General features: G+C 65.5%; 1 protein-coding gene across 1 annotated transcript in view; it reads left to right on the top strand.

Moving 5' to 3' along the window:
- Window positions 1-5533, top strand: part of LOC129398801 (collagen alpha-1(III) chain-like) — a 13241-nt gene extending 7708 nt beyond the window's left edge. The window contains exons 4-11 of the mRNA XM_055117889.1: window positions 1-619; window positions 664-1357; window positions 1957-2018; window positions 2250-2387; window positions 3535-3692; window positions 3883-3971; window positions 4145-4290; window positions 5206-5533. The exon at window positions 1-619 is cut by the window's left edge and continues 367 nt beyond it. Of these exons, the coding sequence (XP_054973864.1) occupies window positions 1-619; window positions 664-1357; window positions 1957-2018; window positions 2250-2387; window positions 3535-3692; window positions 3883-3971; window positions 4145-4290; window positions 5206-5533 (2234 nt within the window). The remainder of the gene's footprint in view (window positions 620-663; window positions 1358-1956; window positions 2019-2249; window positions 2388-3534; window positions 3693-3882; window positions 3972-4144; window positions 4291-5205) is intronic.
- Window positions 5534-12500: the final 6967 nt, after the last annotated feature.

Genomic DNA, 12500 nt, shown 5'->3' on the forward strand with positions numbered 1-12500 from the left:
CCCCGAGCGCGGGCGAGCCGCGGGGGACCGGGACGACGCGGGCAGCAGCCCGACGGGCGGACGAGAAGCGGAGGAGAGGAGGCCCGCGGGGAGACCCGCGAGAGGCCGGAAACGCCGGCGACCCCCCGGCCGCCACACGGGGCGAGGCCGGAGGAGAGGAGGCGGCACGGGAAAGGGCAGGCCGGCCGGAGCGGGGGCGAGCCCGAGGAGCCCCGGGGAGGGAAGAACCCTCCGCGGGCCAGGCTCCCCCAAAACGCGGGGGAGGGCCGCGGCATCCGGCATGGGGCGCCGCCGCCTCCGCCAGCGGCCCACCGCGGGAATCTCACCACCCGAGGCCTCCGAGCACAAGGGCGGTCCCGCGGCAGCCGAAGACGGACGACGGCGACCACCGCCGCCACCGAACGGGCAAGGACTCGAGCTTCGCCCGGCACCGACCGACCGGCCAGGCGTGGACGGGTCAGACACCCCCCGACCAAGCGCACCTCCTCGACCGGCAGCAGAGTCGACCGACGGTCACGACCGCCCCCCACCGCACCGACGACAGAACGCACGCCACCCCTCCGATCACCGCACGCACCTCCGACCAGAGTCCCCCCCGGGCTAAACGAGGCCCGGTCAGGTGGGGTCGGCCGCTCCAGAGGCACGACGGGTCCCGGCGGGCAGGCACGACCTGCAACCGGGCGAGAGAGAACAGCCGCCGCCGGCGGGCGACCGCGCGGGAGGAGGGCCACGGGGGCCGAAGCGCCCGCCCGGCCACCGCAAGGGCACACACAGCCTCCCGTGGGGAGGGCGGCCCGAGGGGGCCGGGGGGATCCGGGCCCGCGAGGGCCGGGGCACGCGGCACGCGCGCCAGACGGGCTCCGAGAGGAGCAACGAGAGCGGGAGGCGCCCATCGGGGCGACCGGGCCGCCGGGAAAACAACGCACGGGAATCCCACCGCCCACAGACCAGGGCGGTCCCGCGCCCACGCCCGGGACGCCGGCCGGCCCCGACGGCCGACCCACCCGCGCCCTCCGCCTCGGAAGCCACGTCCACACGCGTCACCGCAGCGCCCCGCCACCGGGGGCCCGGAGGGTCCAACGCCGACCACCGCCACCCGTCCCCGGCCCCACCGCGGGGCGGGAAGGGCCGACGGCGCCCAGAACCTCCGCGAGCCCGCACGCGCGGGCCGCAACACAAGCCTCTCGCCTTTCCTCTTCCGTCCGCCCGCCCGAGCCCTGACCGAGGGTCCCGGAGCCCAGGCGGCAACGTCCGGCACCCGGGGGGGCCGCCGCCACCACGCGGACCGCGCGGCGGCGCCTCGCTCGGCCGGGCGGCCGAGACGGGACCCCCCGAGAGCACACACCCCGAAGCCGAGGTCCGCAGCACCACCGCCGGCTGCGGCACCACACGGGGAACGGGAAGCGGACAGAGCGTTTCCCCCCCGCCGGGAAGCACGGCTCCCGCCGGGGGCACAGCGGGCCGGGTCAACAGGAGCACGGGGTCGCAACGGTGGCAGAAACGACACCCTGACCGCGCACACCCGTCCCACGACTCCGACCACACGCACGCGGGCCCATCCGGGCCCCGACCGCCAACCACGACGTTCCGACGCCCCGACGCCGGGACGCCAGCTCGGCCCGGCCCGACGGGACCCTCCCCCGACCCAGAAGGGGGAGGCGCGGGCCGCGGTAGGCAAAGAGCGAGCGCGCACGGCACCCCCCCACGTCTGAGGGGATGACGGCGGACCCCTCCCCGTCGCAGGGCGGCGAGGAAGGGAGGGCTCCACTACCGGTGGCTGACAGCGCAGGAGAAAGAGGGGCAGCGGCTGGGGGATGCGGTACCCCAAAGGCACCCTCGCGGATCGCTAGAGAAGGCTTTTCTCCACCGAGGGGGCGTCGCCCCCCTAACCTGGGCGAGCTACCACCTTCCCCTTCGGACTCCCCTGACACCGCGTGTTGGGGGGGTCTGCCGTAGCGGTCCGGCGGCCGGTCCCCGCCGGAGCGGGGCCGCGACCGCATCTCACGTGAGCGTCCGCGGTCAGGTCCGTCGCGTGCCGGGCCCGCGGGAGGGCCCGCCGCCCCTCCGCAGCACCCGGCAAACGGCCCCCGCCCACCGGGACGGGAAGGCCGGCTTCCACCCCCACGACGGGGGAAGAGGGGCGGAAGCCCCGGACCAGGCGAGAGAGAGCCCCAAAGGGGGACGCCTCATCTCCCAGAGCCCGGCGCGACGGCGACCCACCGACTGCCGCTCACACGCCCACGCGCTAGTGCCAGTTACTGCGAGGCACGCGGGCGCGCGCCCGGAACGCGGAGGCCCTCCCCCGTCCACCGCCCCGCGGCGAACCGCAGAGGAGGCAACGGCGGGCGACCCCGCGACGAGGACGACCGGCTCGACCCCCCTGGAAGGCCAGGGGCCAACCGAAACCAGGAGGAGCCCGGGGAGGGAAGGACAGCAAGTCCGGGTGATGGGGAAGCGACACCACCAACTCGGCCTCGGGCACCTGACAGGACGACCTGGAGCGCTCCAGGGGCACCACCGAGGACCGGGTGAGGCGCGGCCGCGCGCGCCACCGCCGGGCGGCCCCCCCCACCGCGGGGAGGGGCCCGCCCGAGAGGACGGGACCCCGCGGGGTCCCGGCGCAGAGCGAGGATTGTCCGCTGCGTCAGACGACCCCGAAACCCGCTCCCCCGCCACGCACGGGGCCTGGGGGAGAGCGGGAAGAGCGGGATCGGGCCGGGGTCCGCACCCCTGAACGCCCCCACGGGGGTGGAGGAGAAGCGAGGGGCCCGCTGGCAGAACGAGAAGAGCGGTCCCATCCACGAGGGATGTCCGTCCCTCGCCTGGCGCGGCTTAGGCCCGGCCCGGGAGAGCGCACCAACACCACATCGATCGGCTGAGAGAGCGCGAGAGAAGCGAGGCATCGCGGAGTTCCCCCCCTGGCGAGGAGGGGGACCGAGCCCCGAAGGAGTGCGGGCAAAGGACAGCAACCCTCCGGAGAGGGGAGAGGCCCGTTTCAGCCTTCGCCCGCACTTCCGACTTCAGGGCAATGTCCGGCCCCGACCGGACCCACCCCCGACGAGAGCGAGGAGGACGCCTGACACGCGAGGCTGGGGGGGTCCGTTGGCGCCGAGGACACGGACACCGGGCTGGCCTCGGGCACCTTAGACCGGAGGAGCGACAGCCACGGCCGGGGACACCGCCCCCGGGTGCACGCGAGAGCCGGCGCACAGGGCCCAGGCGGGCGGCTCAGGCGGCGGGAAGCCAGGGAGGAGTCCTCAAGACAGGCCCCCAGCTCCTCACACGCACCCGGGGGAACGACCGGTCCCGATCCTCACGGCAGAGAGCCACCGAGAGAGAGCGTGTCAGCGTACATCTCGCGGTCCAATCCGGCCCCGTCACACCGGAAAAGGACCGTTGCCCGGAGCGGGACCGATCTGCTCCCTCCCGCGGCACCCTCTGGAACAGCGACCCGGCCACCGGCACCTGGGACAGCCCCATCGCCCAGAGTCCCGGAACTCCAGGGGACAACTGGTCGACCCCGTGACTCGGCAGGGTCCAAGCCGCGCCAGAAGCCACGCGCCGACCCGGTGGCGACGGCGGCGGCGGCGGCGGCGGCGGCGGCCGCCCGGGGAAAAGCGGACGCATCCCCGAGCGGATGGACGAACCCCCGCCCGCCCGAACCCCCGAGACACACACCCCGAAAGCCACCGGTCAGGACTCGGAGCGGACGGGGAGGGGGAGAGCACGGCGACCACGCACGGGCGGGCGGGCGGGCGCCCGCAGCTGACGTCCCGCCTCGGAGCCGGCTCCGGAGGGCGAGGAGGTCGGATCATTAGCCCGGAAAGACCGGAGAATAAAAAAAACCTCTAAGTCCCCTTCCTTCGCGGCGCCGCGGACCAGGCGCCCCCGCGGGCTCACAGCCGGACCCCGTCACCCTCTCCCCGGCCCTCGTCTCACGGCGCCACCGGCCGGGCACGCGGGGAGAGCGGGTGCGGCAAGTCGCCCTTCACCAAACACCGCCGTCACGCCAAGGTCCCCGCCCCTCAGAGCACCGGGGGACGCCACCGGGGCGGTGGGGAGGGGGCAGGTACCCGGAAAACGTCAGCCGCCGCCACCGCCGCCGCCGCCGCCGAGGCCCGGTCGGTGGGCGCCCGTTCACCAGGTCCGCTCCGCGCCGCTCCTCTCCGGCCCCGGTCCGGCCATCGGCCCCACTCGGCTCCGGACCCTGGAGCGATGCACCCACCGCCGGCGGAGCGCCAGCGCGGGCGCCCGGGAAGACTCGGGGCCGCCGCGGACCGTGGAGCGACAGCGCCACCCACCGGCGGAGGGACGGATCACGCGCCCGGGCCGGGACCCGGGCTCGGGCCGGCCATCGGCCCCGCTCCGGGCCGCCGCGGGAGCCCGGAGCTACGGCGGCACCCGCCCGCGGAGGGCCGGGCCGCGCGCCCGGGCCGGGACCCGGGCTCGGGCCGGCCATCGGCCCCGCTCCGGGCCGCCGCGGGAGCCCGGAGCTACGGCGGCACCCGCCCGCGGAGGGCCGGGCCGCGCGCCCGGGCGGCCCCGGGCTCGGGCCGGCCATCGGCCCCGCTCCGAGCCGCCGCCAACACTGGAGCTACGCGCCACCCGCCGGCGAAGGGCTGGGCCACGCACCCGGGCCGATCCGGCCCTTGGCCCCGCTCCGGCCCGCCGCAGAACACCGGAGCTACGCGGCAAGGGCTCCGGCCGGCAGAGGGCCGGGCCGCGCGCCCGGGCGGCCCCGGGCTCGGGGCGGCCACCGGCCCCGCTCGGGGCCGCCGCGGACCGTGGAGCGACAGCGCCACCCACCGGCGGAGGGACGGATCACGCGCCCGGGCCGGGACCCGGGCTCGGGCCGGCCATCGGCCCCGCTCCGGGCCGCCGCGGGAGCCCGGAGCTACGGCGGCACCCGCCCGCGGAGGGCCGGGCCGCGCGCCCGGGCCGGGACCCGGGCTCGGCCCGGCCATCGGCCCCGCTCCGGGCCGCCGCGGGAGCCCGGAGCTACGGCGGCACCCGCCCGCGGAGGGCCGGGCCGCGCGCCCGGGCCGGGACCCGGGCTCGGCCCGGCCATCGGCCCCGCTCCGGGCCGCCGCGGGAGCCCGGAGCTACGGCGGCACCCGCCCGCGGAGGGCCGGGCCACGCGCCCGGGCCGGGACCCGGGCTCGGGCCGGCCATCGGCCCCGCTCCGGGCCGCCGCCAACCCTGGAGCTACGCGCCACCCGCCGGCGGAGTGCTGGTCGACCCGCCCGGACAGCCCCGCCAGGCGCCGGCACCCGGCTCCGAAGGCAACAGGACCTCCCCTATAAGCCTGCAGTTCCAATCTCCGCCGTCGGACCTCGTGGGGTGGCGCCTTGACAGCGGGACCAATTTCGATTGGGACGCCGACCTCCTGGAAGGCCGCCTCGGGCACTGCAACCGAATCGCTGCCGTCACCTCCAGAGGAGCTCCGGCGCCGAAGAAAAGCGGACGCCAGGTGGCGCCCGAGCACCCTCTGTGGGATCGCCATCCCCGCGCGGATGATGTGGAGGGAGACTAAGTCACACCGTCCCTTGCCTCGAGAAACAGACATCACGGGGCAGGGCCATCCGGGGACACAGGGTGTGGAAGGAGGACGACCCCCCCCACCCACACACACAGACACACAGACACACGGACAGACACACACACAGACACACACACACGCACACACACACAGACACACACACACAGAGACACCCACACACACAGACACACACACACACAGACACCCACACACACAGACACACACACAGACACACACACACACACACACACACTAAAACCCCACCCCACCACTCAGTACGTGTGCTTCATCGCGTGCACGCAGGCCCGCCCATTCTCTGTCTGTCTGTCTGTCTGTCTGTCTGTCTGTGTCCGTGTCCATCTCCGTCGTCTGCCTCTCCCCCCCCCCAAGCCCCCCCTCCCCACCCCGTAACCTTCTCCTTCTCTGTGCATCTGTTTTGGGGCCACACGCCTGAGCCGGGCTCCGGGCATATCCCTGGGATGCCTTCAAGGAGTACTCCCGGCAGGGCTATGCATTCAGGGAGTACTCCCGGCAGAGCTCGTGGAACCCTATGGGAACTCCAGGGGTTGAACTCAGATCAGGGGCGTGTGCAAGGCTAGCCACCTCCCTGCTGCACTCCCTCTCTTCTCCAGCACCAGTCGCCAGCGCTCATTGCGGTCATTGTTTGCTTCTTTGATTGGATTGTTTTGGGTGGCCAATCCCCAGCCATGTGTTAAAATCACTCCGGACTCCTGGACTCTGCACTGAACTCACTCAGGGATAACCCCTGACGCGCTCTCTCTGTCTCTGTCTCTGTCTCTGTCTCTGTCTGTCTGTCTCTCTCTCTCTCTCTCTCTCTCTCTCTCTCCCTCTCTGTCTCTCTCTCTCTCTCCCTCCCCTCCCCCTCCAAAGTACTAGTTTGAAAACAGATTTGGATACTCTCTTATTGGGTGAGACAGAAGTACCATCGAGGTGCACCGAATGAAATCAAGCTCTGTTTTCTCTGAGGTGGCATGATGGTCAAGCGGAGGATCTGGGGGGGGCGCGAGTCACAGGGACATGACTCCTAGGCCGCTCTCTGCGGGTCATCCTGCGATTCAAAACCTCTAGTTCATCGCCTATTCACACTGGGTGGGACGCCAGAGCCAGAGAGAGCGCTCCACGGGCCGAGTGGATGCTTCGTGGGCGGGAGGGGAGAGGCCCAGGTTCCATCCTCCGGTCGAGGCCGTGGATCATTGGAACATATGCCTCTCTCCCCTCTCCCGTGGCCTCCTCCTCCTCCTCCTCCTCCTCCTCCTCCTCCTCCTCCTCCTCCTCCTCCTCCTCCTCCGCCTCCGCGGGAGGCGGGGGCGGGCTGGACGGACAAGGCACCGAGAGCTCAGAAGATCCACCGAAGCCCCATGAACTTGACAAAAGACGAAAGGACCGGGGAGGACCCGTCTGTCAGGGGCCAACCTCCCCGAAGGAATAGGCATAGGCGACCTGACCCACGAGAGAGAGAGAGAGAGAGAGAGAGAGAGAGAGAGAGAGAGAGAGAGAGAGAGAGAGAGAGGAGAAGAGAAGAGAGTGAGCTTTCCCCTCCTCTGGGACACAAAGACGTTTGTTTTGGCCTTTGGCACCGGGTGCTGTGAGAAATGAGGAGGAGAAACGAGGAGGAGGAAGAGGAGGAGGAGGAGGAGAGGAGGAGGAGGAGGAGGAGGCTGCGGAAAGGAGCGATTCGCCCCCGTGGAGCTTTCGACCACCGGCCCCGTGGCCTCTAGGGCGACCGGGCACCCGCCTCGGGAACAAGCACACCCTAGTCGTAGCCACTCGTGGAGCTAAATCCGGGACGTGAAGCGGTGTGGCGCAGCGGCGCCCACCACGAGTGGCGTGACGCACGGCCGCCCGCTCCTTTCTCTTCAGCGTTCCCGAGTCGAATCGGTCACTGTGAAGCGGCTGAGGCTTGCGGGAGTGCGGGCGGGCGGGAGTGAGTGAGTGAGTGAGTGAGTGAGTGAGTGAGTGAGTGAGTGAGTGAGTGCGTGCGTGCGTGTTTCACGTGGCTTAACACGTTTTAAAACGACCTCGAGATGGAGACGCGACTACAAGAACCGAAGGGATGCGTGAGGTGGCTGGGGACATAGGCGAGGGGTCCGGGGCTGTGCCTCGCCAGGATCCCCAGCACACCGCAGGTTTCCCGCCCCCCCCCCAGCACCGCCGCCGCCGGCAGCCTCCGAGCAGCCCCAAAACCTCTGCAAATTTCGTCTCCCAAAGTTTTCCGAGTTGCATGCATAGATTCGTCAACCGGACTCAACTCCATCAAGAGATTTTTCGTGGCGGGGGGCGGGCAGCGCGGATGGCAGGAAAAAAATAGAAACAGGAGTTAAGTAAGGCACCTGTGCCACACGTCACGTGAACTACGGGCAGCTACACCGCCCACGCGCGGCCCCCGCCCCGTGACCCCGGTTGGAATCCCTGGAGATGGACTGAGGGCTGGAGGGACCGAGGGGTGGGAGGGGCAGAGGGGCGGAGGGACCGAGGGGTGGGAGGGGCGGAGGGGCGGAGGGACCGAGGGGTGGGAGGGGCGGAGGGGAGGGGCGGAGGGGCGGAGGGGCGGAGGGACCGAGGGGTGGGAGGGGTGAGAGGGGCTGAGGGGCGGGAGGGGCGCGGGGCGGGCGGGGGGATTGGCGAGTTGGGCACACTGTTCCCTGCGAACAAAGCAAAGCTCTCTGACTGACTGTCGTTGCTGATGAAAGTGCCTTGGGTTTTTTTCTTTGGGGGGGGTGGGGAGGGTTGGTTGGTTTTTTTGGTGTTTTTCTTCCCCCCCCCCCCCCCCGTTCCACCGAAGGGGAAGTTTATCCGTGACTCCCGTTTTCCGTTCACGGTGCTTTTATTTTATGCTACCGCATCTTCACCAAAGTTTCTTCACCGCCACCATCGCCCCCACCGTCCCACCTCCCCTGCCCCGGGCTTTCTGTTGTCCGGTCAGCCCCCCCCCCCGGGGGGGGGGGGTGGCGGCGGCGCTTCACATCGGGCACCCAGGACCTCAGAGGAGAGGAGGATCGGTTTGATCTCCAGAAAGGCTGTTTCTTGAAGGGCCAAGGAGGGAGGGAGCGCGAGTTTTGAGCCCCCGCCCCCCGCAGCCGCGCCTTTCCCTTTCTCGTGCTCCCCCTCCCCCGCGGCGGCGCCAGCGCCCAGCTGAAATCGGTCACCCACCCCACCTCCCATCCCGACCCCACCGCTGAGGTGCGTGTCCTAAGCCTACGACCGACCGAGAGCGCTTAGCAGATCTTATCTCCAAGCGAGCTACGGACAGAGAACGGCATCTCTTCCTCTTCCCCACCCTCACCCTCCGGGCAATGGTCGCGCAAAAAAAAAAAAAAAAAAAAAAAAAAAAGGAGGCGGCCGACCCGGCCGGCTTGGAGTCAGATTCCCTCTGGCCTCTTCTAAGGACACCGTTGTCTTTTGTTGTTGTTGTTGTTGTTGTTGTTGTTGTTCTCTCTCCCTCCCTCCCCCCGCCCCCGGTGTGTGTGTGGGGGGGGGGGGGAGCGGGTGTCGGGAAGAGAAATGAAACCGAAACCCCGGGTCACGGACCACAAGTCCCAGGAAGCTCCGGGGCCGCCACCGAGATGGCTCCTGCCACCCTCCCCTCCCCTCCCCTCCCCTCCCCTCTCCACCCCACCCCACCCCACCCCACCCCGCCGTGTCCATTCTCGGTCGGTCTCATTCTCTCACCCACCCCTACCCGATCAGCCCTCCACCCTCCCTCCGTCTAGGAAATTCGGGCGGGGTTATCCTATGAAAGTCGTGCAAACATCTCAGATAGATTTCAAAGAGAGGCTTGAGCTAGATCCAAAAAAATAGTAATAATAATTTTTTCTTTTAAAAGGAAAGCAGGCAAGCAAAAGCAAGTGAGCAAGCAAAAGCAGGCCAAAGAATAGACCCTGAGCACCGTCAGAACAGAGCAGAAAAGCCGGGCCTGGATCTGGGTGGTGCAATAGGATCACGGGTGGAGGGATGGGCCCTGGATCATGGTACAACTGATTGAAACGTGAGCACGAAAGTGTGTAAGTCTGTCACTGTCCCTCACGGTGTTTCATTAAAAAAAAAAATTTCTTTTTTAAAAAGGAAAGCAGGCAAGCCAGCCAGCCAGCCAGCCAGCCAGCCAGCCAGCCAGCCAGCCAGCCAGCCAGCAAGCAAGCAAGCAAGCAGGCCCGCAGGCCCACGGGCAGGAAGGCAAGCAAGAAGAGGGTTGGCAGGCAGCCGGCAGGCCGGCAAGCAGGCAGGCAGGCAGGCAGGCAGGCAGGCAGGCAGGCAGGCAAGCAAGCAAGCAAGGAAGCAAGCAGGCAAGCAAAAGGGTAGACCCTGAGCACCTGCAGTACACAAGGGTCTCCCCTTGTAGGGCCTGGATCTCGGTGTTGGAAAATGGGCCCGGGTGGTGGAGGGGTGGCACTGGTTCATGGTAAGACCGAAATGTGAGCAGGAAAGTGTGTAAGTCAGCCACTCTAGCTCACGGTGCTTCACTAAAAAAAAATTTAATAAGTAAGTAAGTAAGTAAGTAAGTAAATAAATAAGTAAATAAATAAGGAAAGCAGGCAAGGAAAAGCAAGTATGCAAGCCAAAGCAAGAGAGCGAGCAAAAGAGTAAGCAGCAAAAGCAAGCAAAAGAGTAAGAGGAAGCAAGCAGGCAAGCGAGAAGGCAGGCAGGCAGGCAGGCAGGCAGGCAGGCAGGCAGGCAAGGAAGGAAGCAAGCGGGCCAAGGAGTAGATCCTGAGCGGCCTCAGTACACAAGGGAAAAAGCAGGGCCTGGATCTCGGTGGCGGAGAATGGGCCCGGGTGGTGGAGAGGGGGGACTGGATCATGGTACGACGGAAACGTGAGCACGAAAGTGTGTAAGTCGGCCAGGGTCCCTCACGGTGATTGATAAAAAAATTTCTTGAAAATAAATAAGTAAATAAATAAATAAATGAGTGAATAAATAAATAAGGAAAGCAGGCAAGGAAAAGCAAGTATGCAAGCCAAAGCGAGTGAGCGAGCAACAGCTTAAGCAGCAAAAGCAAGCACAAGAGTAAGGGGAAGCAAGCAGGCAAGCGAGAAGGCAGGCAGGCAGGCAGGCAGGCAGGCAGGCAGGCAGGCAGGCAGGCAGGCAAGGAAGGAAGGAAGCAAGGAAGGAAGCAAGCGGGCCAAGGAGTAGATCCTGAGCGGCCTCAGTACACAAGGGAAAAAGCAGGGCCTGGATCTCGGTGGCGGAGAATGGGCCCGGGTGGTGGAGAGGGGGGACTGGATCATGGTACGACGGAAATGTGAGCACGAAAGTGTGTAAGCCCGCCAGGGTCCCTCACGGTAATTCATTTAAAAAAAATTTAGTTAGTTAGTAAGTCAGTCAGTCAGTTAGTCAGTCAGTCAATAAGTCAATAAATAAATAAATAAATAAATAAATAAATAACTACATAAATAAATAAATAAATAAATGAATGAATAAATGAATAAATAAATAAGGAAAGCAGGCAAGGAAAAGCAAGTATGCAAGCCAAAGCGAGTGAGCGAGCAACAGCGTAAGCAGCAAAAGCAAGCAAAAGAGTAGGAGGAAGCAAGCAGGCAAGCGAGAAGGCAGGCAGGCAGGCAGGCAGGCAGGCAGGCAGGCAGGCAGACAGGCAGGCAGGCAAGGAAGGAAGGAAGCAAGGAAGGAAGCAAGGAAGGGAGCAACAGCGTAAGCAGCAAAAGCAAGCAAAAGAGTAAGAGGAAGCAAGCAGGCAAGCGAGAAGGCAGGCAGGCAGGCAGGCAGGCAGGCAGGCAGGCAGGCAGGCAGGCAGGCAGGCAGGCAGGCAGGCAAGGAAGGAAGCAAGTGGGCCAAGGAGTAGATCCTGAGCGGCCTCAGTACACAAGGGAAAAAGCAGGGCCTGGATCTCGGTGGCGGAGAATGGGCCCGGGTGGTGGAGAGGGGGGGACTGGATCATGGTACGACGGAAATGTGAGCACGAAAGTGTGTAAGTCGGCCAGGGTCCCTCACGGTGATTGATAAAAAAATTTCTTGAAAATAAATAAGTAAATAAATAAATAAATAAATGAGTGAATAAATAAATAAGGAAAGCAGGCAAGGAAAAGCAAGTATGCAAGCCAAAGCGAGTGAGCGAGCAACAGCTTAAGCAGCAAAAGCAAGCACAAGAGTAAGGGGAAGCAAGCAGGCAAGCGAGAAGGCAGGCAGGCAGGCAGGCAGGCAGGCAGGCAGGCAGGCAGGCAGGCAGGCAAGGAAGGAAGGAAGCAAGGAAGGAAGCAAGCGGGCCAAGGAGTAGATCCTGAGCGGCCTCAGTACACAAGGGAAAAAGCAGGGCCTGGATCTCGGTGGCGGAGAATGGGCCCGGGTGGTGGAGAGGGGGGACTGGATCATGGTACGACGGAAATGTGAGCACGAAAGTGTGTAAGTCCGCCAGGGTCCCTCACGGTAATTCATTTAAAAAAAATTTAGTTAGTTAGTAAGTCAGTCAGTCAGTTAGTCAGTCAGTCAATAAGTCAATAAATAAATAAATAAATAAATAAATACATACATAAATAAATAAATAAATGAATAAATAAATAAGGAAAGCAGGCAAGGAAAAGCAAGTATGCAAGCCAAAGCGAGTGAGCGAGCAACAGCGTAAGCAGCAAAAGCAAGCAAAAGAGTAGGAGGAAGCAAGCAGGCAAGCGAGAAGGCAGGCAGGCAGGCAGGCAGGCAGGCAGGCAGGCAGGCAGGCAGGCAGGCAGGCAGGCAGGCAGACAGGCAGGCAGGCAAGGAAGGAAGGAAGCAAGGAAGGAAGCAAGGAAGGAAGCAAGCGGGCCAAGGAGTAGATCCTGAGCGGCCTCAGTACACAAGGGAAAAAGCAGGGCCTGGATCTCGGTGGCGGAGAATGGGCCCGGGTGGTGGAGAGGGGGGATTGGATCATGGTACGACGGAAACGTGAGCACGAAAGTGTGTAAGTCGGCCAGGGTCCCTCTCACGGTGATAGATAAAAAAATTTCTTAAAAATAAA

Source organism: Sorex araneus, chromosome 9, assembly GCF_027595985.1.
Source record: "Sorex araneus isolate mSorAra2 chromosome 9, mSorAra2.pri, whole genome shotgun sequence".
NCBI classification, from domain to species: domain Eukaryota; kingdom Metazoa; phylum Chordata; class Mammalia; order Eulipotyphla; family Soricidae; genus Sorex; species Sorex araneus.